The 22,088-nt window shown below is 39.6% G+C and overlaps 5 protein-coding genes across 6 annotated transcripts; 2 read left to right on the top strand and 3 right to left on the bottom strand.

Annotated features, from left to right (window-relative positions):
* Positions 1-135: 135 nt before the first annotated feature.
* Positions 136-5,235, top strand: knop1 (lysine-rich nucleolar protein 1). Its single transcript, XM_077604796.1, has 7 exons — positions 136-246; positions 504-575; positions 990-1,052; positions 1,138-3,399; positions 3,483-3,554; positions 3,855-3,920; positions 4,687-5,235. Exons 1-7 carry the CDS (start codon positions 229-231, stop codon positions 4,981-4,983), a joined length of 2,850 nt encoding a protein of 949 aa, XP_077460922.1. The 5' UTR covers positions 136-228; the 3' UTR covers positions 4,984-5,235.
* On the bottom strand, positions 5,231-8,880 carry exosc1 (exosome component 1). Its single transcript, XM_077604759.1, has 8 exons — positions 8,777-8,880; positions 7,631-7,746; positions 7,400-7,474; positions 7,201-7,289; positions 7,082-7,115; positions 6,941-6,991; positions 6,697-6,781; positions 5,231-5,995 (listed from the first exon to the last, which is right to left on the bottom strand). The coding sequence occupies exons 1-8, from the start codon at positions 8,802-8,804 to the stop codon at positions 5,889-5,891; spliced, it is 585 nt and encodes a 194-aa protein (XP_077460885.1). The 5' UTR covers positions 8,805-8,880; the 3' UTR covers positions 5,231-5,888.
* A 307-nt stretch (positions 8,881-9,187) lies between these two features.
* Positions 9,188-11,583, bottom strand: LOC144078005 (phosphoglycerate mutase 1). 2 transcript variants are annotated; one of them, XM_077606173.1, is made up of 5 exons: positions 11,453-11,583; positions 11,153-11,356; positions 10,244-10,518; positions 9,979-10,159; positions 9,188-9,714 (listed from the first exon to the last, which is right to left on the bottom strand). In XM_077606173.1, exons 2-5 carry the CDS (start codon positions 11,289-11,291, stop codon positions 9,545-9,547), a joined length of 765 nt encoding a protein of 254 aa, XP_077462299.1. In that variant the 5' UTR covers positions 11,292-11,356; positions 11,453-11,583; the 3' UTR covers positions 9,188-9,544. The 2 variants fall into 2 exon arrangements, with proteins under 2 accessions (XP_077462299.1, XP_077462298.1); XM_077606172.1 differs by having other exon boundaries at positions 11,153-11,509.
* Positions 11,584-12,348: 765 nt separating this feature from the next.
* On the top strand, positions 12,349-16,642 carry pi4k2a (phosphatidylinositol 4-kinase type 2 alpha). Its single transcript, XM_077606270.1, has 9 exons — positions 12,349-12,828; positions 13,869-14,069; positions 14,153-14,284; positions 14,374-14,531; positions 14,642-14,699; positions 14,781-14,880; positions 15,034-15,167; positions 15,507-15,566; positions 15,664-16,642. Exons 1-9 carry the CDS (start codon positions 12,490-12,492, stop codon positions 15,823-15,825), a joined length of 1,344 nt encoding a protein of 447 aa, XP_077462396.1. The 5' UTR covers positions 12,349-12,489; the 3' UTR covers positions 15,826-16,642.
* A 1,434-nt stretch (positions 16,643-18,076) lies between these two features.
* LOC144077682 (prostaglandin E2 receptor EP1 subtype-like) lies at positions 18,077-20,477 on the bottom strand. The gene is made up of 2 exons (XM_077605595.1): positions 19,607-20,477; positions 18,077-18,831 (listed from the first exon to the last, which is right to left on the bottom strand). Exons 1-2 carry the CDS (start codon positions 20,456-20,458, stop codon positions 18,565-18,567), a joined length of 1,119 nt encoding a protein of 372 aa, XP_077461721.1. The 5' UTR covers positions 20,459-20,477; the 3' UTR covers positions 18,077-18,564.
* Positions 20,478-22,088: the final 1,611 nt, after the last annotated feature.

Genomic DNA, 22,088 nt, shown 5'->3' on the forward strand with positions numbered 1-22,088 from the left:
AATAATTTTGAAATTCGGTTGAAAATTGAGCTATTTAAAATGACACACTCCTGTGATTGTTTTGTTCCATGAATGGCACTGACGCAAAATGGCTGACAAGTGATAACGGCGGACAGCACGCATTACCCATCTAATACTCAACATAGCTCTACATTCAAAGCAGTCAGTATTTTCCGCGGAAGGATGGGTAAATGCTTCCGGGTCAAAAAGCGCTACAACTACACGTGAATGAATACATTGTGCAAAGTAAGTCAAACTATCGTAAATATACATTAATAATTCCTTTGTATGTGCGCAATGATGTCCCAATGCCTCAGCGTTGTAAGTGTTTGAGTGTCGCTAATATTAGCATCACGATCATCGTTTGGATCTATTGAAAGACTGACCATAAGTGTTATGCGGAGTTGCTTTGAATGAGCTGCATTTAAACTCGCGTTTTCCTCCGCCTCTATATTATAATTAGCAATAAGATTGTTTATTAAATTCACGAATTCGTTTTTCAGAGCGACCCTGACGAAGTGATCTTCATTTCTGAAAGGTCTCCGCGGAATGACAATATTGTTGTCATTGATAAGGTAATGTATAGAATGAATTGTTCTCTAAAATGCTTTCAAATTCTGGATTAAAGCTAGAAATGCTGTAAAAATGGCAGTTGTTTTTGTTGTTAAATATGCCACATTTCAAGATTATTATTATTTTTAAATTTAAGTGCTACTCTGAAACACCAAAGTATTTTACAATGGTAGAATATATTATTATCACATGTAAATGGAATGTTAAAAAAAATACAAATAAAATAAATGAAACACCATACAATAAATAGCTCACAATTACTCATTATCATATATTAAATAGTAAGACATTCATCTGAAGTACATTTACTGGAAAATTTAGATCGGATGCTTAATAATGCTTCAATATCAATATCCTGCCAGATCTGCTTGGCAGCAATGTACATTTAATCATTTATATCCCACCCAACGCAATAGGCGAAGAGGCTTGCTCTGCAGAGAGAAATTGATGAAGAATCCTCCCCAAAGCCGGATTTAGAGGTTGGTTATACACAAATATGCTCATATGGTGTGAGTGATAATTAAATGCCAAGTATTGAATTTGAATTTATCCCATTTTCCCCAGTCAAAACCCAAGTGTGCTCCTGTGCAAAGATCTGATGTCAAAATGAAAATTACAGCAGAGGCATGCGAGGACGTGAAAAATAAAGACGAGAAAAGCAAGAAAGAACAAACCTTCTCACCTAAAACGAACAACTCCACAGTTGCTAACGATGTCCCACAGAGTGTGGAAAAGAAAAGAAAAGAGGACTCGGCAGAAGTAGAGGTTGAGAAGGAAGAGAAGAAAAAACAAAGTGCTGAAATCAAAAATGAAAGTGACCAAAACAAAAGCATAAAGGAAAAGCTGACCGACCAAGAAGAGGAAATTAAGAACGAGAAAAAGTCACCTGAAGCTCAGATTAAACAAAAAATCAGTCTTGACGAAGAGAAAGTGGCAAAAAAAGACGTTAATTTTATAAATGGCTCTCACGTTACAGAAGATAATGCAGTTATCGAAAAGAAAACTAAAAAAGATAAACACAAGAAAGAACAAGCTTCCTCACCAAAAATGAAAAACTCGACAGTTGCTAACAGTGTCCCACAGATCGTAGAAAATAAAATAAAAGAGGACTCGGCAGAAGTAGAAGTTGAGAAGAAAGAGAAGAAGAAGAAACGAAGGTCCGATATTGAAAATGAAAATGACCAAAACGAAAGCATAACGGAAAAGCTGACCGACCAAGAAGAGGAAATTAAGAATGAGAAAAAGTCATATAAATCTCAGATTAAACATGAAATCAGTCTTGGCGAAGAGAAAGTGACAAAAAAAGACAAAAGGAAAAAAAGCATTGATTTTCTAAATGGCTCACACATTACAGATGACAATGCAGGTATCGAAAAGAAAACTAAACAAGATAAACAGAAGAAAGAACACGCTTCTTCACCAAAAATGAAAAAATCCACAGTTGCTAACGGTGTGCCACAGATTGCAGAAAAGAAAAGAAAAGAGGACTCATCAGAAGTAGAAGTTGTGGAGAAAGAGAAGAAAAAGAAGAAGAAAGAGAAGAAACGAAGGTCTGATATTGAAAATGTCCAAAACGAAAGCATAAAGGAAAAGCTGACCGAACAAGAAGAGGAAATTAAGACTGAGAAAAAGTCACATAAATCTCAGATTAAACATGAAATCAGTCTTGGCGAAGAAAAAATGACAAAAAAAGCCAAAGGGAAAAAAGGCATTGATTTTCTAAATGGCTCACACGTTACAGATGACGATGCAGTTATCGAAAAGAAAACTAAACGAGATAAAAAAACAAAATGTAAGAAAAAAAGTAAAGATGAGGCAAGACAAATTAAAGATGAACATATTTCGACAGAGGAAGACGCAAAGGTGTCAAAAAAGGGCAAGAAGAAACGGAATAAGATCCCTATGGTGAGTGAAGAGAAGAATGACAACACTAAAACCAAGACAAAGAGGAAACGGGATGTAGCTGAAGACGATGAATCAATCAAAACAAAAAAGAAGAAAACAGCCAAATTAAAATTAATTAAGACTGAAGACACGGTGGAAGAGCCAGATGTACAAAAGACCGCAGAGGTGCCCAAAAAAAGCAAGAAAAAGCGGAATAAGATACCTGTAGTAAGTGAAGAGAAGGATGACAACATTAAAACCACGACAAAGAGGAAACGGGATGTAGCCGAAGAGGATGAATCAATCAAATCAAAAAAGAAGAAAACAGCTAAATTAAAATTAATTAAGACTGAAGTCACGGAAGACGTGCCAAAAAAAGGCAAGAAAAAGCGGAATAAGATACCTGTGGTGAGTGAAGAGAAGAATGACAACATTAAAGTCAAGACAAAAAGGAAATCGGATGTCGCCGAAGAGGATGAATCAATTAAATCAAAAAAGAAGAAAACTGCTAAATTAAAATTAATTAAGAGTGAAGACACGGTGGAAGACCTAGATGGACAAAAGGCTGCAGAGGTGAAGAAGGAAAAGAAGAAGAAAAAGACAAATGAAGCTTCACTGGACAATGGAAAACCTGAAGTACAGCAAAAAGAAAAATCTCGAAAGATGGTTATTGTGGAGGTGGGTAAGACAAAACAAAAGAAAAAAGAAAAAAAAGCTAAGAAGTGTGATCCTGGTGCAGAAGAAGAAATGCAACCTAAAAAAGAGAAAAAAACCAAAGTAGAAGACCTTCAATGTGAAGAAAGAGAAAATGTCCAACTGAGCAAGAAAAGAAAAGAGAAGTTGTCTGTTCAGGAGGAGCCAGAGGAAGTTCATCCTGACTCCAGTTTGAAGAAAAAGTCTCAAATAAAGAAGGAAAAAATTCCAAAGGAATTGGACAATCAGGTGATGAGTGCATCTTTTGCTTGATATTGTTAATCATCGAAGCCACGCTAGGTTACACTTTTTTGGGGGGGCTTTTGTTTCAGGATACTTCCGAACAAGAAGTGGCCTTTTTGTCAGCAAAGATCGGAAACACTGATGAAGTGACCATCAACAAGGTAAAAAAAAACTCTATTAAAGGATGGTTTTACTTTACTCTGTTCTCCTTTGAATTATCACTTAGCATTTTTATGAGAAGTGAGGGGAAAACACTATAAACCAATCTCAATTTATAGGAGCATAAAAGTCAGTATCTGGCAACCTATTTTTCCCACTTCCAAGATTTTTTTATACTATTAGGTTACAATGATGACACATTTAAAAAAACTCATGGCACACCACCAAACACTAAAATATGAACACGGAAATAATGATCAGCTTGTTACTGCAATACTGTTTTGTGTTGTGTTGTATTCCAGGAAAGACGGCAGGCTTTACAGCTCGAGATCGACATGGCCTCTCAGCCTCAACAAACGGAAAAAACGGTCAGTCATCCTTAATTCTTTAGACCAAAGGTGTCAGACTCGGGTTGGTTCGCGGGCCGCTTTAACGTCAACTTGATTTCACGTGGGCCGGACCATTTTAGATATAATATTTAGATATTTTTTTCTTGCTACTGTCACAATGAAATTTCCCGAATACGGGATGAATAAAGTTATCCAATACAATTAAAAGAACTGGATTAAAAGCCCTGAATATTCCGTTTTTTTATAGATCTAAAACAATGTTTATTTTAGCTTTTTTTTAAATATATTTTTAGATTTTACAAAATGATTTTTGAACTAAAAACACAGAAAAAATGGATTAAAAAATTACAATTATTGATTTAAAAGGGGGAAAATCAGGAAATCTAACATACATCTATAATCTTCATTTTAATTTGATCCTAAAACAGAAAGTCGGCACTCATAATTTACTTTCCCGGGCCACACAAAATGATGTGGCGAGCCAGTTTTGGCCCCCGGGCCGCCACTTTGACACCTGTGCTTTAGACTTTTAAGCATTTTTAACTGCCACGTTCATTAACAAGCAGAACAATTGGATCACAAGAGGGGCAAATTATATGAAAGTGTTTACATATAATTTCATAGACGTATTGTATAAGTAAAAAAAACAAGTACGGGGATCCTCATGATACAAGCACAATCCATTCCGGATTCAAGCTCGTAAGGTGAGGTGTTCATATCATGAAGTTCCACTGTACAGTTGCTTTAGTCACTTCCTACATGTAATAATTGTTTATGTCTTCAGAGTTTCGGTCAGTGGAGCACGGCTCACTTTGAAAGCTCACAGCAGAAGCAGAAGTTCCTCAAATTAATGGGAGGCTTCAAGCAGGAATTCCGACCGGCTGCCTCTGCAAGTTCGCCAAAACAAAACATGGCGCTCGGCAAGGAAGCGCAGGAACATTTACAGCGAGGACTCTTGGGAGTGTTTCAACAAGCCCAATCCCGTCAAATGGGCGGAGGTGCAGGACTGGGGTTTGGTCAATCATCCAATAAGTTCTCAATTGACATCAATGCACGTCGATCCGTCCGCTTTGATGACTGAACCCTGCTTTGCAGGACATTTTTATGTTCTTTCTTTTTAGCTAAAGTCCCCTTCCAGATAAAGTGTTCTTTTACATGAATTAAATGTAATATTTCTTTTCAAATTTCGAAGGCACAATTATTTATATTTTATTACTGCTCTCGGGTGGCACTCACCTCCAAAATGACAACCCCTTTAGGAACTGAAACTTTTTTTAAAGCAATCTTGAGTTACAAGCATGGTTTGCACTTATAAATCACGCATTCAATACAACATGAATCTAATTTATTCCACTGTCATCTGATAAAAATGTTGACCAGCACACATCTTTAGCTTCTATCATGATACTTTTAAACATCAAACAGAATTGGCATTGAATTCTCATCCAAGTTATCTTAAGTCTCAAATATCAGTTATGGAAACGAGTAGAAACCCTGATAATAAGCACCAGTGTTTGTTACATTAGAGGCCCTTTCAGGCCAAATTCTCAATTTATTTCATTCTTGACAACATTTGTAACAAGAAAGAAAAATGTTCTTCATTAGTTGCAAAAAACGTACTGCTTTTTGCAGGCTCATAATGTGCAAGGAAACTATTTACCTCGGTGAAATTGACACAGGTCTGTGGTGGGGGAAATGAGCACCAGGGAATTAAAACAGAATAATTCTACGAGGCATCCTAAAGCACATCATTTAGCTGAAATTGCCCCTCAGTGCAGTTCATACCATAAGGTGCGCCTTGAGGTCTAATGTTCACGTAACCAGCAACATGAAGTGCTTCTACGCTGATATTTCAACAAAATAACACTTACCAAAGCAAATGTTCCAAGCACATCACCGAGTCTTAACACAGGGAGGTTACTTAGTTACCTTAGAATAAGGAAGGGGGAAGCTGTGTGTTCCTTGTGGGGAGGAAAGTCATGGTTGTTACGCCTCCAAATACTCAGGTTGAACCCTTGCCACTTTGCGAAACTCTTTGGAATGTGTCAGTGGGCACTGCATCTCGCACCAGCTGATTGGAACCATCTGTGCACCTACAGCCGACATAAAAAAAAATAAAAAATAAAAAAATCACATCAAATTTACTAAAATAATTCATGATTGTCTTAATTCACTCACAAATGGACTTGCTCAGTATGAAATCTGGACTCAATTATTCACTTGCACAAAGCTATAACTCCTTTTTTGTTTTATGAATAACAGATTTATGGAAGTGGAAGAGCATTTAATTGTTACGCCCATCAACATATAAAGAAAAAAATCCTGAGTAAATAGTTATTGAACCATTTATCAGAAATTGGATCATTTTCCGTGCCACAAAATTGTTACTAAAGGTTTATACGTTTTGCTCACCAATGTATTTTACCACAATTAACAGTATAAATAATTCAATTCAATTTTATTGGCGAAAGAAAAGAAAAGCACAAGGCTAAAGGCCATGTAAGGGCATAAACTTAGTATTATTGCTATACCAAAGTGCACTAGGAAAGCAGCACAAACACAAATGCTATTTTTATAGCTGTGTGTGGCCTTTCATATTTAGAAAATCACTTTGGGTGTGTACTGGGTTTAAATGAGCTGAACGTATTCCAAAAATGCCATTGAACTGCACCAGAATGACTAAATGAAAGAAAATAATTAGATGGTTGCATATATTATCCTGCAGGTTTAAAAAATGCTGCAAGACTTCCTTTATTCACTACACGTTCCAGAGTAAATGTAGCCGAGCCTTTACCTGCTTCACTATGAGCCACCACCACTCCAAGCTCATTTTCAGCTGTAGTGAGTAGGTAATTTGACTGCACATCACCTAGAGAAATCTGTCAATCCAGGTCAAGGATTGACCACAGAGTGCTATAAAATAACATTTGTTCACAACCAGATCAGCAATATTATGATTGTTACTCCTGTACCTAGAACCACAGTAATAAAAATAATACGTGAATTCTTAAACTACACTGCAAAATAAGAAAGGATACCACTTTTGCCAGGACAATATCTCCAGGTCTGAAACATTTATACGTCTCAACCTGCAGAGTACAGAAGGCAAATACACACCATCTTAAGTTAAAGTTAAACAGTGAAGTACATGAAAGCTGTACAACACAACCGGTACAAACCTTGTCTTTCTCTGTTGCCCGCACATCTTCTTTTCTAGAGGTAGAAAGAAGAGAAGTATTTTTGCACCATAAAATGAATGACGCCGCCATTACCCGTTGGAGTTGCATTTTGGACGTACCTGATCGTTCCTCTGAAGCGGTCTTTTAGCGGTGTAGAGCCGACATAAAGAATATGAACCTTGGCAAACCTGGGATTGATACTTGTTACCTGTTCAAGCAAAGAAAAAGTCTTTATAAAACAAATTAAAAAATTCACTAATATGTACTGTCCCTTTATTAAATAATCAAATTCAATAGTGACAGGTCACATTTAATTACCTTACAAGTGACAATTGCCCCGACATCAGGCAGTAATTGCCTTTCCGTTTCTCTCACAACAGAGATGACTGGTAACTGGGAAACAATACCAAGAACAGAACAAAAAGAGAAAGTCATATTAGTTTTTCAAAATACTTAGCCTGAAGACAACACTCAAGCTAATCGTCGACACACTCATCTACATCTCTCAGCAGCTTTGTCCAACTGTTCGCAAACAGACTCACTGCTCACCTCTTCGCCTTCATTCTTCTTGAGCACGTAGCCTGCTAGCGAGGAGTAAATGTAACCATGTCGCAGGTATACGCCTGTTCCAGGTGCACAGTCTTCTGCACTGCAAAGTTTGTCACCTGAACACAAACAAAAGTTAAGGTGTAAAACGAAATATATCATATCAAGACTAGTTAAAGCCCATTCCTACTAGATGAACTCATAAACACAAGAACGCTCACGCACATCACACTAATATTTAGCAACTTAGTAAATGACAAAAAAGGGGTTGTTAATAAGTATGCGTTGACCAGTCAAAACACTAATAATTTGTTAACTTTAATGACAGCTTCATAAAAAAATCACCTTTCAAAAACACAAAGTTTTATTATTGACACATTCAGAGTTATTCATTTAACAATAGTGTGTTGATTGGCATCTTTATTTTATTTCTGTCTTGTAGCTCAATGAAGGGAATACTACAAATATGTGTCACACCTCTGTATGATGTTCAATTCCACACCCGTCATTTACACAACAATGCAACATAACTACATTCAAATGTGACAGTACAAGTCATGCCAAAATAATTTAAATTACATCAACAAATCCACGTCCACATTCACTGCTAAAGGGACAACAGTCAATGAAACAATTTCAAGGTAAATGTTCAAAAGAAAGTTGTGATCAGTATAGAAAATCCTTAGTGGTCCTGTCTGCCCCACTGAAATATATATGTAGTTTCTCAGAACATTTACGTTTTTACCCTCTATGTTAAAAATACCAGATTATAAATACAATTTCTCTGGGAATCAAACTATGGATTTCAAAACATGAGAGAAAGGAATGCTGTTCTCCTGCCTGAGGCGATGGGCAGGGCTGAAAAGTACCGTGGAAAGTAAAAGTCAATAATCTACAGAGAAGTAACACTAAATACTATTTTCTATAAGAAAATATCGCAATTACGTTGCAGGACTCTCCTCAATACTAATAATTTAAATTACGAATCAACCCACGCGTGCGATCTACTTTTCCAAGGCTAACCATCTGTCAGGTAGTGGGAAATATTATATGTTATAAATAAAGTCTGTAGAGAATCCGCACTACTGATACAACAAATATTTACGCAGTTAGTTATAAGAATAAACACGTTAAAGTCAAGATACTCACCAGGAACACACAGCTTCATGGGCGACATGTTTAGGAAAGAGTTCCTTCACAGGCGATTGCTTGTGACGAAGGCATGAGGCTGATGCTGATTGGGTGGTGACGAGGAATTAAACAGGAAACGAAAAGAATGTTTGGTCGGCCATATTTGTTCGGGGGAAAAAATTAGCGCACCCTTGAGGTATAATCAGGGTACCATTACTATTTTGGTCATTTAAAACAACTTAACAAATTATTAGGATGTATGGGTATTTATTTATAATTAGTGTACTTATTTTCTAATTATACATATGTTACAGCACAAAATAACACTTTTAACTCACTAAATGAATAATTAGTACTCATAATGGTGAACTATGAATGATGTTTGTTGGGTGGGTGGCATGGTGGGGGAAAAAAATACAACCACTTAAAAACATTTTGAGCACATAATGCCTTATCACATTTATTATTTTCGGTGACATAGTAAGGACAAGTGCAACTACACCAACAATTTTAAAATATATTGTGGGATGACTAAGGTTACCTCCAACGTCCATGATGAAGATTTACACCAGTAAGTACATACATACATCATGCAGATCCATTCTCTTAAACCACATTATGTAAAAAATATAGATGAATATTAATCTCAATATATTAGAGTCAAACACGATATATTGTATGCACGTGTGGGTTTGACATTTGTGATGTTGACAACACTATCAGGCTTGGTTGAGGAGAATCTTTTGTAACTGAACAGAATAGCTTTCATCTAAAGTTATATTAACTTTATTTTTTGGCTTTACCCTGAGCTGCCACAGCAGCCATGGCTTTCTGAACAGTCTCTTCATCTCCCAAAAACTGCATGGGTCCTATGGGCTTCAGGTTTTTGTCCAACTCGTACACAACGGGAATACCTGTAGGTAGGTTGAGCTCCATAATGGCTTCCTCAGACATTCCTACAAAACATTAACAGTTAGAGTTTACAACCTTGCAGAATCATTTGTTATTGAATTATCTATATGTAGCTCAAAGTACAAAACCGGTGGTTGATACAGCCAAAAAGTAACGGCCGAGCCATTTATTTCCATGCGTTTGAGGCATGTAGTATTAAAGCAAAAAATCCAATTGCTCAAAGAGATAAAAAGCAATTTTGGTAAACTTATTCCTTTGCAAATGCAGTTTACTCGGCAATGAGCTTTTTTAGGGCTTCACACCCTTACCTTCAAGGTGCTTGACAATGCCACGGAGACTGTTGCCATGGGCAGCAATCAGGACCCTCTTGCCTTCTTTAATTTGTGGAGCTATCTCGTCATTCCAAAAGGGGAGCGCTCTAGCAATGGTGTCCTTCAGACTCTCACATGTTGGAAGCTGGTCTTCCGTCAGATCGGCATAACGTCGGTCCTATTAGAGAGGAAATACATCAATGCTGCTAATCATGGAGCTTTAATATTATTAATAGTATTAAATGCCCTTTTTCAAAGTAACCTTGCTTATGGTCTGATAGAAGTCGTGGCCCTCGTCCATGGGTGGGGGAGGAATGTCAAATGAGCGCCTCCAAATCTTGACCTGGGCCTCTCCATGTTTAGCTGCTGTTTCAGCCTTGTTCAGGCCAGTCAGACCACCATAGTGGCGCTCATTGAGGCGCCAGGTCCTGTGCACTGGCAGCCACATCTGATCGATGCTTTCCAGAACAAACCACAGAGTGCGGACGGCCCTCTTAAGAACTGAGGTGTAACAAATGTCAAATTCATAGCCAGCATCTGAGGTGACACAAAGACAACAATTGATTTTAGTACATTTTGCTCTTGGATAAACGCATACAGCATATATCTGCTTCTGAATGACGCAGTAACATGCTAAACCATCAGTATAGCAAAATTAACATGGATGTCTGTGACATCCATGAATTTCTGTTTAAAGTCTGAGGCTATAGAAGTAGCCGGATTGGAGGGATGAAAAATCTGAATTGGATCACTTCTGTCCGCCGTGTGAACATAGTCAGACATCTGGTCAATGATCCAACACCCTAGAAAAAGCTAGTCTTCCTGCATTTATTGCTCACATCACGATGCTCGATTTGATGCTGGTGTTTGTAATTCACTCAGTTATTTCAAATAGTCGAAATGATCATGACATTATGTCGGTATATCAAACTGACCAATTGCAGGGCATGACTCCTATACTAACATGAGAGCCCTGTCAACTGCGTCAATTTCTCTATTTTCGGTGTGCTGTGAAAGGGACAGAAAAAAACGCTTTATCATGGGCCTCATTTCAGAAAAAGAACAGCAACCTGTTTCCCCTATCCGGTCCCGTTACATAAACAGAAGCTTGCAGCGCCCTAATCCAATGACCGCTAAAATACCGATTAGCCCGATTGTCATCGCTGCAAACCTTTCAATGCCTGTCCGCCCCTCTTTGCCTCATGTTCCCCAGTTTCGCTTAAATCCGCGTCGAACCACCCGCAGAAGCGATTCTCCTGGTTCCAGCAGCTCTCGCCGTGTCGGATCAGCACCAGTTTGTACGCTGCCATCTCTATGCCGACGTCCTCTGTGCCGTATTTACGCAAACTTGGACTCCAATGACTCCTTTTTAAGCCTTCAAAAAACAAACACAGGTTTATCCTAAGCAAAATGGCTGCAGGTTGCAGAGATGTGATTTTTTCCCCAAAATGATCCCAAATGCGATATGGACCGGTGTGAACTTGACAGATTCCCCCAAGGCTCTTGTCTCTTCCTTCACTTCCGGTCGAAGGACCAATCAGAAAGCGAGCTGTGTTTGTGCAGGGGCAGGAAGACGCAAGAGGATGCGCACGTCCGCACGTCCGCACTACAAACTAATTGGTATAAAATTGTATTACTAATACAGTAGATGTTGGAGCAAAAAAGTTTGAACACATTTGTTATTTGTATATGTCAATTTTTTTCTATACTTTTGTGCTACAATGTGCTTTTATGCTATTGACTTTATCTCGTGTTTTTAACATCAACCTGCTTTTGGCTATAATCTTGCATATTTACATGCATACATGTTCATTAATATGTGTTGCTCCTTTTTTAAATAAATCAAACGCAAACTCAGATAAACGCAGGAGAAAATCAACTTTCTCAGTTATTAACTATGTTTGTTCAAAAAAATACCCACAGGCATGACGTTTCCTGCCAAGATTGGATGTAAAAGAGTTTGTCGCGTGCGGGACTTGCACTGTTGATTTAGTTACCATTTTCTGGTAAACGGTTGTATCAAGGGAAGTAAAAATAAATGTTAATTAATACATTATTTAGTTTTAAGGATTTTATGTAATCTATGACATTTCCATCAGTGTGCATAATTGTTGTTCAGTTTAACCACGGTGGTTGAACATAATCGCTGTTTTAAGACGCGTAATTTTTAACGCAACTTTCTGACATTTTTATCAAAGGCGATTTTATTTTAGAGTTAATTAACTACAAACCGTTACGCTCTCACGTGCCTTCCGTGGGCGTCCGGTTTCTGCCCAATCAGAAAGAGAGAAAGGATGACTGACACGAAAAACTAATCACTGATTGGCTGAATACCAAAACACAAAAAGTTCCGCCTTTTTCCGGAAGCTGACAGTCATCTGATTTTCTTTTTCCAGCTTCCTTGTTAGCTATCTTACGTCAAGCAGCAAAACATCTGCGCTACTTTGTTTCTATATATTTTTGGGCTTTTATCCGCACTAAAAACTACAACAACTTATCATCAGAATTATGGACGAGACAAGTCCGCTTGTCTCTCCTCTACGTGACTCAAATGATTTCAGCTACGGTCCAACGGAGCCTACCAGCCCGCGGGGCTCATTCGGAGGTACGCCGGGCTCTGTAGTCCGCCTCCCCGCCGGTAGTCCGAGTCGCAGCCGCGAGAGACAGCCGCTGCTGGATCGAGATCGCGGTACCGCATCGCGGGACCCTCATCGGAACGAATTCCCAGAGGATCCTGAGTTCCGAGAGATCATCCGCAAGGCCGAACAAGCCATCGAGGAGGCCATCTACCCAGAGAGGATCTACCAAGGATCCAGTGGTAGCTATTTTGTCAAAGACTCTCATGGGGTAAGATGATCAACAACTAAGTCATAGTTTCTCTTTGGATAAGATTATTGAAGGAAGCTTTAGATGGAATGAGCGCTTTTCCCCCATTTAATTTTAGCCACTGGGAGGGCCTTTACTTAACTGTAAAATAGCATTACTACACTAAACACCCAGTTGTTCATACAATAAGGTACTATATATTTATACATAGACGTGTAGAATACAACAACAGGTTGCTAGTTTTGGGGAAGTTAATGCTGACATTTACTGCACGCAGCAAGATTTTCAATGATAAAATCATCCAGCCTTACATTTATGATAGTTGTTGTGACCATACAGTTGTTCAGTTGAAGCGGATAACATGAGTAATTCAAAAATGTAAATTTCACAGTTAAAAGTGAGTGATCATGTCGTCTTGTTGGAATCGTGAGTTGTTTACAAGAGCAAAGAACAAAGTCCTGTACATGTAATCATCGTGAAGTTTGTGATTACGGCATAATTTGTCAAGGCAGGAATCAGTTCAGCGGGCCAGTAATGACACGGTTTCATGAATCTACACCAGATAACTGTTTGTTATTCTAATCCCAAGTGTTCATTTGTTTTCATCATCCCTGGGGCCGACATTTGAAAGTGCTGCAAGACCCACTTGTTACATTCCTCCAAAAAGTTCCCCCATGTAAACCTACTAGTCTTCCTATTGATTTCATCCATGATACTTTGGCCCAGTGTTACTTCTCTCTGTTTTTTCTTGGTTTGTCACACAATTTAGGAGATTTTAACTCCCAATCCATCACACGTCGGATTTATTTTCTTGATCACCAAAGTGCTTAGTAGTCATGTGCCTCGCTCTAATTCTACAAAAAGCCCACGCAGCAATACTGAAATGTTGTATTTGGATACTATATTTCAGTGGAAACTTGTTTGTTCTAACTGGTGACATTTGATTTATTCATCTATTGGTTTGCTTTGTACAGCTTTTTTTCTTTTTGTGGCCAGAAAACACAATATTATGCAGCACTTGAAAGAAGGGGATGTCTTCTGACATGATTTTTCTTTAACAGAAGATCATCGGTGTGTTCAAGCCCAAGAACGAAGAGCCCTATGGCCAGCTTAACCCAAAATGGACTAAGTGGCTCCAGAAACTGTGCTGTCCGTGCTGTTTTGGTCGCGACTGTTTAGTGTTGAACCAGGGCTACCTCTCAGAGGCCGGTGCTAGTCTGGTCGACCAGAAACTGGAGCTCAATATCGTTCCAAGGACCAAGGTAGACATCCGCACGCACCTATGATAACAATCCGGCGGCCCAATGGGAACTGGTTTCACTGCTAATCAGTGTGGCTGTTCTAGGTGGTGTACTTGGCAAGTGAAACGTTCAACTATAGCGCAATAGACCGGGTCAAGTCTCGAGGGAAAAGGCTTGCCTTGGAGAAGGTCCCAAAAGTGGGTCAGCGCTTCCATAGGATTGGGCTCCCTCCTAAGGTCAGCTGCTACTGCGTTTCTTTTCATGTTTTTTTCTTTTAAATTTAATCAGGAGCAACTACTAACAGATCTTTTCGATCTTCCCCCAGGTTGGCTCCTTCCAGATCTTTGTGGACGGATACAAGGATGCAGATTTCTGGCTTCGCAGGTTTGAAGCCGAACCCCTGCCCGAGAACACCAACCGTCAGCTTCAGTTGCAGTTCGAACGTTTGGTAGTCCTTGATTACATCATCAGGAACACAGGCATGTCATGAAGTCATGCTGCTCAGTATGTGGCCATCGTGGTCACATGCTCCATAGTCACTGAGAGAGTCATTCTCACAGGATTTTTTTCTGCTCTTTCTCTATTCTAGACAGGGGAAATGACAACTGGCTGCTCAAATATGACTGCCCCATGGACCCTGTGGGAAACCGGGTAAGAAAAGTCATCTCTATACAATCGTTTTTAATTAGTTCCCGTCTTATGCTTCAAATCTAATCGATGCCGTTGCTACAGGACACGGACTGGGTTGTCGTGAAGGACCCGATAATTAAGCTAGCAGCCATAGACAATGGTCTAGCTTTCCCTCTCAAACATCCCGACTCCTGGAGAGCATGTAAGAATCTAAAGTAGATCACAAACATGCACACATCACTGCTTCCATCCTTTCTGAGCGTATAAAATTCTTCTGAGGGGTGCAAGTAGCTCTTATTGTCATATGTTATAACTTCAAGGGGTGTTGACTGTCATGAATTTGTGTAATTGGTAGATCCTTTCTACTGGGCGTGGCTCTCCCAGGCCAAAGTGCCTTTCTCGCAGGAAATCCGAGAGCTGGTCCTACCAAAACTATCTGACCCAAATTTCATTAAAGACCTCGAAGAGGATCTCTATGAACTATTCAAGGTAAGTTGAATATGTGGATTTGCGGTTGAGAAATATGGTAAAAGCGAGCTGATTCGTTCTTCATTTTGACAGAAAAAACACATCCACAGCGATTTAACGTACAGCATTTGGACCAAATATTTATCAATAAAACAAAAACAAAAAATGGACTCATTTACATTAAATTTTCATGCATTGACATCAACAATCAACAAAAGTCATCACACTTTAGTGTTGTTTCAGTCCCTGGAAATGCATTTTTATGCAATAATAGTCCTATTTTCCTCATGAAAAAAGATTGCTGACTCCTAACAATGATGAACCGCATTTTATATTTTCCATGTATTATGTTCCCCACAGAAAGACCCTGGTTTTGACAGAGGACAGTTTCACAAACAGGTCGCTGTCATGAGAGGCCAAGTGAGTTATCATCTTAATGATAATGTTAAATATGCATCATGTGGAACAACTGATTAAATTACCTTAATTTTCATCACTTTGATTTCTCCCTTCAAAGATTCTGAACCTGTGCCAAGCACTAAAGGACGATAAAACACCCCTGCAGTTGGTCCAGATGCCCCCAGTGATCGTTGAAACCGCCAGAGCCCCCCAAAGAGCCAATAGCGAGTCGTACACGCAAAGTTTCCAGAGTAGAAGACCTTTCTTCACTTGGTGGTAGAAGGGCGGATTAGAACCTCTCTGAATGGACTCTGTAATTAATAAATGCGAGAGTACGAGTAGAGAGAAGACGTGAAAAACGGGAAGAATGTGTTACACCTTCTCTTCCTTCTTTGCCCTGGTGCCTTGTTTGGATGTGAAGAAGTTTAAAATAGTCCTTCTTGCAAAGCGACGTCAGACTGTTCTATTGGACTCCCCACGTGCGATTGTCCACATGTGCATGCCGATCAAAAAGCGAGGTCGTCTCACTTAAGACGGGAGACGCCCTTTTCTTCATGCCGCTCTGCCTTTTAACATCCCCCCCTGCATATTCAGCACCCCCACACTCCGTAATGAACCAGACTGTCCTGGCCTATTTTTAAGCAGTAAGTGTTCATTAGGGCAGGAAGCTCTGAACATATTGGAAAATAGACACTTTGGCCACATTCCAACACGGCGAGCACGAAATATGAGGTGGTTTTAGAGCTCCAGAATCATTCTTACAAGGAGTTGATGATGTTGTTGAAGTCATGTGGAGTGATTTCCGTGAGCAAAGAAGGCTTTTGTTACGTGGTGATAATTACCAGCCTAATTATTTCACTTTCACCTATGAGCTAATTAGCCAGTGCTGAGAAAAGAATCACCTTGGTTGCTCCCATAAATTGGTATGCACCCACCACCCCACATTTTCCAGGTAGAGCTGCGTGAAGTTGTACAGAACAGATATAAAGTCTAATGTGACGATGCACTGTATAATTTGTATGTAATATTTAATAGATTATAATAAATAAAAAAAACATCTTCCATTCATACGGAAAGTTTGTACATGACAAACATTATTATTTGATTGTTCATTGAGTAAACTTTATGATGCAATAAGTAAGGTGTCTATTTTGAAAAACTTGTTTGTGCAAAGTCACTGGAGAGCAGGGGTGTCAGACTCGGGTTGGTTTGCGGGCCGTGTTAACGTCAACTCGATTTCATGTGGGCCGGACTATTTTAGATAAACTTAGATAGACTTTTTTTATAAATGGATTAAAAGAACTGGATTAAAAGACCTGAATATTCAGTTTTTTATAGATCTAAAACTGTTTATTTTAGCTTTTTTTATATATATTTTTAGATTTTACAAAATGATTTTTGAACTAAAAACACAGAAAAAATGATTTAGAAATTACAATTATTGATTTAAAAGGGGGATAATCAGGAAATTTAATATATATCTATACTCTTCATTTTAATTTGATCCTAAAACAGAAAGTCAGCACTCATGATTTACTTTCCTGGGCCGCACAAAATGATGCGGTGGGCCAGATTTGGCCCCCGGGCCGCCACTTTGACACATGCTGTAGAGCAGGGGTCGGGAACCTTTTTGACAGAGAGAGCCATAAATAATTCATATTTTCTAATGTTATTTCTTGAGAGCCATTCTCAGAATTGAAAAGTAAAAATACAAGAAGTTTTTTTTTGTCATTTCACCACTTTTAAAGTACAAAAAGTCTCTGAATTATTTTGACAACATTGTTATGCTGTTGCTAATAAATCAGTCTGAATGAGATCATGCATCCAGAAGAGTAATAAAACACAAAATTATGATTAAAGTGGTGGTAGAGGTAGTATCAACGCCACAGTGACGCTCATATTAGTGCGTTCGGGACTCAGCTCTCTCACCAGTGATTTCCATATTTTACCTCACAGGTTAGTGGAGAGCCATATGCACCCATGGAAAGAGCCACATATGGCTCCCGAGCCATAGGTTCCCTACCCCTGCTGTAGAGGATGGATGCTCAAAAGCCATTTTTAATGCACTAAAAGTGACGAAAAACCGTCTTTCAGAAGTAAAAAAAAGAGCTTGCTTCTTAAATATTAGAAATATGTACACAATGTACTTTTGAGCATATCCTTGATTAGTGAAAATCTATGAATAATGCTAAACAATGTATATTAATCTGTCTTTGGTGACATTTACCAAAGTGACCTACATGAATCGGTTTGCTCACAGAGTGGATGTAATAAGATTAGTATCGTGCATTTCAACTACCATTGTACTTCTGTGACAAATCCAATTTCATCCAAGTGAGGAATGTCGAAGGCAAAGCATGACCAATGTGCATGTGTTAGTAGTCATGTGATTCTGTGCTGAGTGTTTTAAACACGTGACAGCTTACACGAGTTTGAGGAACTTTAGACAAAGTCTCAAAGTATTTCATTGGGCAAAAATTTGACAAAAAAATAGATGGTTGTCTTGAGTGAAGTCCACTTTCCGATCATAGCCATTTTAAGATGTATTTATTTATCTTTTTGTTTTAAACGTAAGCGTAAATGAAGAGAAGGCTAAAAGGTTTCATGAGTTGAATTATTTGTTTTATTTATGGCTTTGATGAATGGTAAATGTGCGTCAAAAGCACTTTACTGGAGCAGTATAATATAATATTATATAGCATAAAATATTACATTTATTTAGAATATTATTTTTTATTTTTAGGGTGGTAAGCACAAGTAGAATTCATATATTGGGCGCACTGTCAATTTAGTGTTAAAATAATGGATTTTAAGTTGTCTTACTAAGAGCCAAACATGAAACAATGGTTTCTTAAGTGAACAGGATGTTCATAAAATTATGTGCAAAACCATAGCGATTAGCTAGCTTCCATGTGTAAGGTAAAAGAAACAATGAAAAATAAAACATTTCTTCCTAGTCTTTAAACATTTCTGCAGTGCAGAGCACACATTAATATTTTTTTTCTCTACTTCTCTTAGTTTAAACGTCGTTTACTTCATTCTTCTCTGACTGGGGCGGAGATGTGTCCGAGCACGAAAAAAAATTCCCACCTGCGCCTGCTTGGCACTTTGAAATGAGGTAGATTTTCCGTAGGACGGTTCGGCGTAGGAGGATGTAGACCCAAGGGTCCAGGATCTGGTTCCACGTGGCCAGTCGCACACCCATCACCAGTAGCATTTTGTAATTGGGAAGGTCCTCTTCAATAGCTCCTTTGTAGGAGTGGATTGCTGACATCGGACCAAAAATCTGCAATGATGAAACATAGAATATTTGTTGGCAATCTGAACTAATTTGCTGCAATTGATGATTATTTGCACTGGGAGGGCTGTTAGTGATGGGCAATGCCACTCCTCCCAGTTCAGATGGATCGGACGTCTATCCCCATTACTGCCAGCATGTACCAATATGTGCATTTTACATATTGTCTAAATCACGTGAGTCAAAGTGGCGGCCCGGGGGCCAAATCTGGCCCGCCGCATCATTTTGTGTGGTCCGGTAAAGTAAATCATGGGTGCCGACTTTCTGTTTTAGGATCAAATTAAAATGAAGAGTATAGATGTATATTAAATTTCCGGATTTTCCCCCTTTTAAATCAATCATTGTAATTTTTTAATCCATTTTTCTGTGTATTTAAAAATCATTTTGTAAAATCTAAAAATATAAAAAGCTAAAATAAACATGGTTTAAAAGCGGCCCGCGAACCAACCCAAGTCTGACATCCCTGGTCTAAACGTTGGCTGATGCTACCTCTGTGGTGGGGAGGTTAACTACTGCAAAAAATCTCCCTATTGTTTAGCATTGTTTGTGATATGATGAATTGTCAAGCTTCTAACCTCAGTATGAATCACTAATATTCAACAGAAATGTGGTAACACAATTAAGATGAGTCTGACTTGACTTTTACTTTAAACATGAAAGATCCTAAGAATCTTGAAACCTGCTGCAACCGCTCAAATACTGTACTATATATCGTAGTCGACCGTTACGTCCACGTGCTGTTGTTGTACTAGCTGTTACTCACCAGCAGAGGACACCAGCAAATAAACGAGGTGACCGTGATTCCCAACAGCTGCACCACCATCTCGATATCGTGCGACTTGGCCGAATGATGCGACCCCGGCTTCCTCCTGAGCCGAGCGAGCACCAGCGTCAGCCCGCTCACGCTGTTGCATACCACCGCGGCGGCCAGGGAAGTCAGGCCCATCCCAGAGAAAAGCAACACGAACGCCACGTCGCCCCTGTCAATGTCCCCCAGCACTTGGATGAAGCACCAGGTCCCCGGGTCCTGGTAGGCGTACGAGCCCAAGCCAAAGCAGGGCAGCAAGGATACGCACAGGGCCGCCAACCAAATCACAGACAGGCACATTTTAACCCGGCTGCTGGTGACCAGGGAGGAGTGCAGGAGCGGTTTGGTGACGCCCAGGCAGCGTTCCGCGGCCATGGCGCAACCCAGGAAGAGCGGGCACAGTCCAAAGAACACCATGCTTCCTCCCAGGAACTGGCACATGCCGTCAGAAAAGTCGGGGTCCTCTGGTGGCGCGCCGCCAGAGATGTAGAGTCTCAAAACTAGGGCGCCGGGGATCAGGTGGCCCATGAAGTCTGTCACCACCAGGGAGGTGGCAAAGAGGAGGAAGGTGGCTTTGGAGCGTCGCCGCTGGAGCGAGTAGGCGTTGACCAGGATGAACAGAGCCACCACGTTGGAGACGATGCCCAACGTCATGGGGAGGACCACCACCAACACGCCGCCGGCGGTCAGGTTTCGCTGCTGCGACATGTCCAGGCCCCCCCTGGCCACCGCTTTGCCCCCGCTGGCATTTGACGGGCGAGGGATCAGCGTTGGGGACGAGGAGTCGCCGCGGCCCGAAGCTAACATGGCTCAGGACCGAGTCTCCTTTGGGCCATGCTCCAAGAGGCTGAAAAAAAAGAGAAAATTAGACAGGGAGATGATTACGATCGCGATACAAACATCTGGTTTGACCATTTTAGGGGTACAAAGGATTCGAAGATTTATGATTATTCATTCACTTATTTTCATTTATCCACACAAGGGTCACGGGGGGTGCTGGAGCCTATCCCAGCCAACTACGGGCACCAGGCCAGGTCACCTATAACATTAACAATGGTTCGTTAGTGTTCTATTTGTTTTATTTTTTATTTTTTTGCAGATATTTGTACTTAGCTCTACATATTTCAGTGCCAATCAGAATGGATAACTAAAGATAGATGGAACACTTTTAATTATTTTTGCAATATGTATGATAAGTACTTATTACAGGAGTCTTTAAGCAATAGAAAGAAAAGGCAGTACTAAAAAACGAAAAGCAAAATACACTGAAACCAACCCACATTTTATTGAGATGGCAAATTTCCAACAACGGCTTTGACTCGTCTTATGTTTTTATATTTTTCATAAGCAGTACAGCACTAAATTATGACAACAGACAGTTATACTGGCGTCTCAGCTATAAAAACGAAGCATTCCTTGACCGATAAAGGATGAAATTCAATATAAAATCTAACTTAAAATGGCATCAAATACATCACTTACCACTCAATGTGTTTGTTGTCCGTTTCAGTGCAATAAAAGAAACAAAAATAAGTTTCAGTTTCTTATCCAGCAATAATCCAAGATGTTAGGAAGATGGAAAAAAATGGTTCCCCTCAGATAAGTCCTTTGTCGATCTAGGAAAAACACATAAAAGCAGAAGCACTATTGACATGGTATCCGTTCCAATTGTGTGGAAGTCAGGAAGGAGCTAGATGTTTTATAATCTTACGGTTTTCACGCTGGATGGGTGTCTCTCCTTCATCCTCCGCTTGCCGCCTGCATCCATCCTCCTCTGTTTATAAGAACCGTTGCACACTGACTCACTCTATCGGTGATACACGTTGCTTTCAAATGACATCAGACTAACTTGGTGTCGATATGAAGACTATTTGGTGCAATGGAAAGTCGTGGAGGCAAACATGGAAACGACTTGGAGCGCTATGAAAATCCAGATGTTTCTTGTGAACGACGAAAATCACATTTTGATCCACATTTCCCCGGGACTTGTCAAAGAGGGAAGGAAAGAAAACCGCAAATGAGGCATTAAGTCTCCGGTTTTGCTTCTCTGTCTTCATGGGTAGGACAGGTGGGGCTGTTTGTTTTAACTTTACAAGCATCTGGCTTTCCATCTGGACATGTTATTGCCCTAAAACAAAACAAAAAATTGAACCAAAGCATCTTTAGGAAAAAATAGGTCCAACTCCACATCTTGCTCTTTTTTCAGTTCCTTAGGAAAACATGCTTACATGGTGTAACTTGAAAATTCTTACCGCTCGTCCTGATTAATGCAATATGATATTGTTGATGTCATTTTCTTTGTCCTTTTTGAACTTTGCAGTTTTGAGATTCCAGCACTTTCCACTAAACCCAAATTGCAAAATTCACAGAAAGCCAAGGTGGAATTCCAGAAGTACATCATCAAATTGAAAAGCATATTTTGTGGTGGTTGGAAATT

The sequence above is a fragment of the Stigmatopora argus genome, chromosome 7 (assembly GCF_051989625.1).
Source record: "Stigmatopora argus isolate UIUO_Sarg chromosome 7, RoL_Sarg_1.0, whole genome shotgun sequence".
Classification (NCBI taxonomy): domain Eukaryota; kingdom Metazoa; phylum Chordata; class Actinopteri; order Syngnathiformes; family Syngnathidae; genus Stigmatopora; species Stigmatopora argus.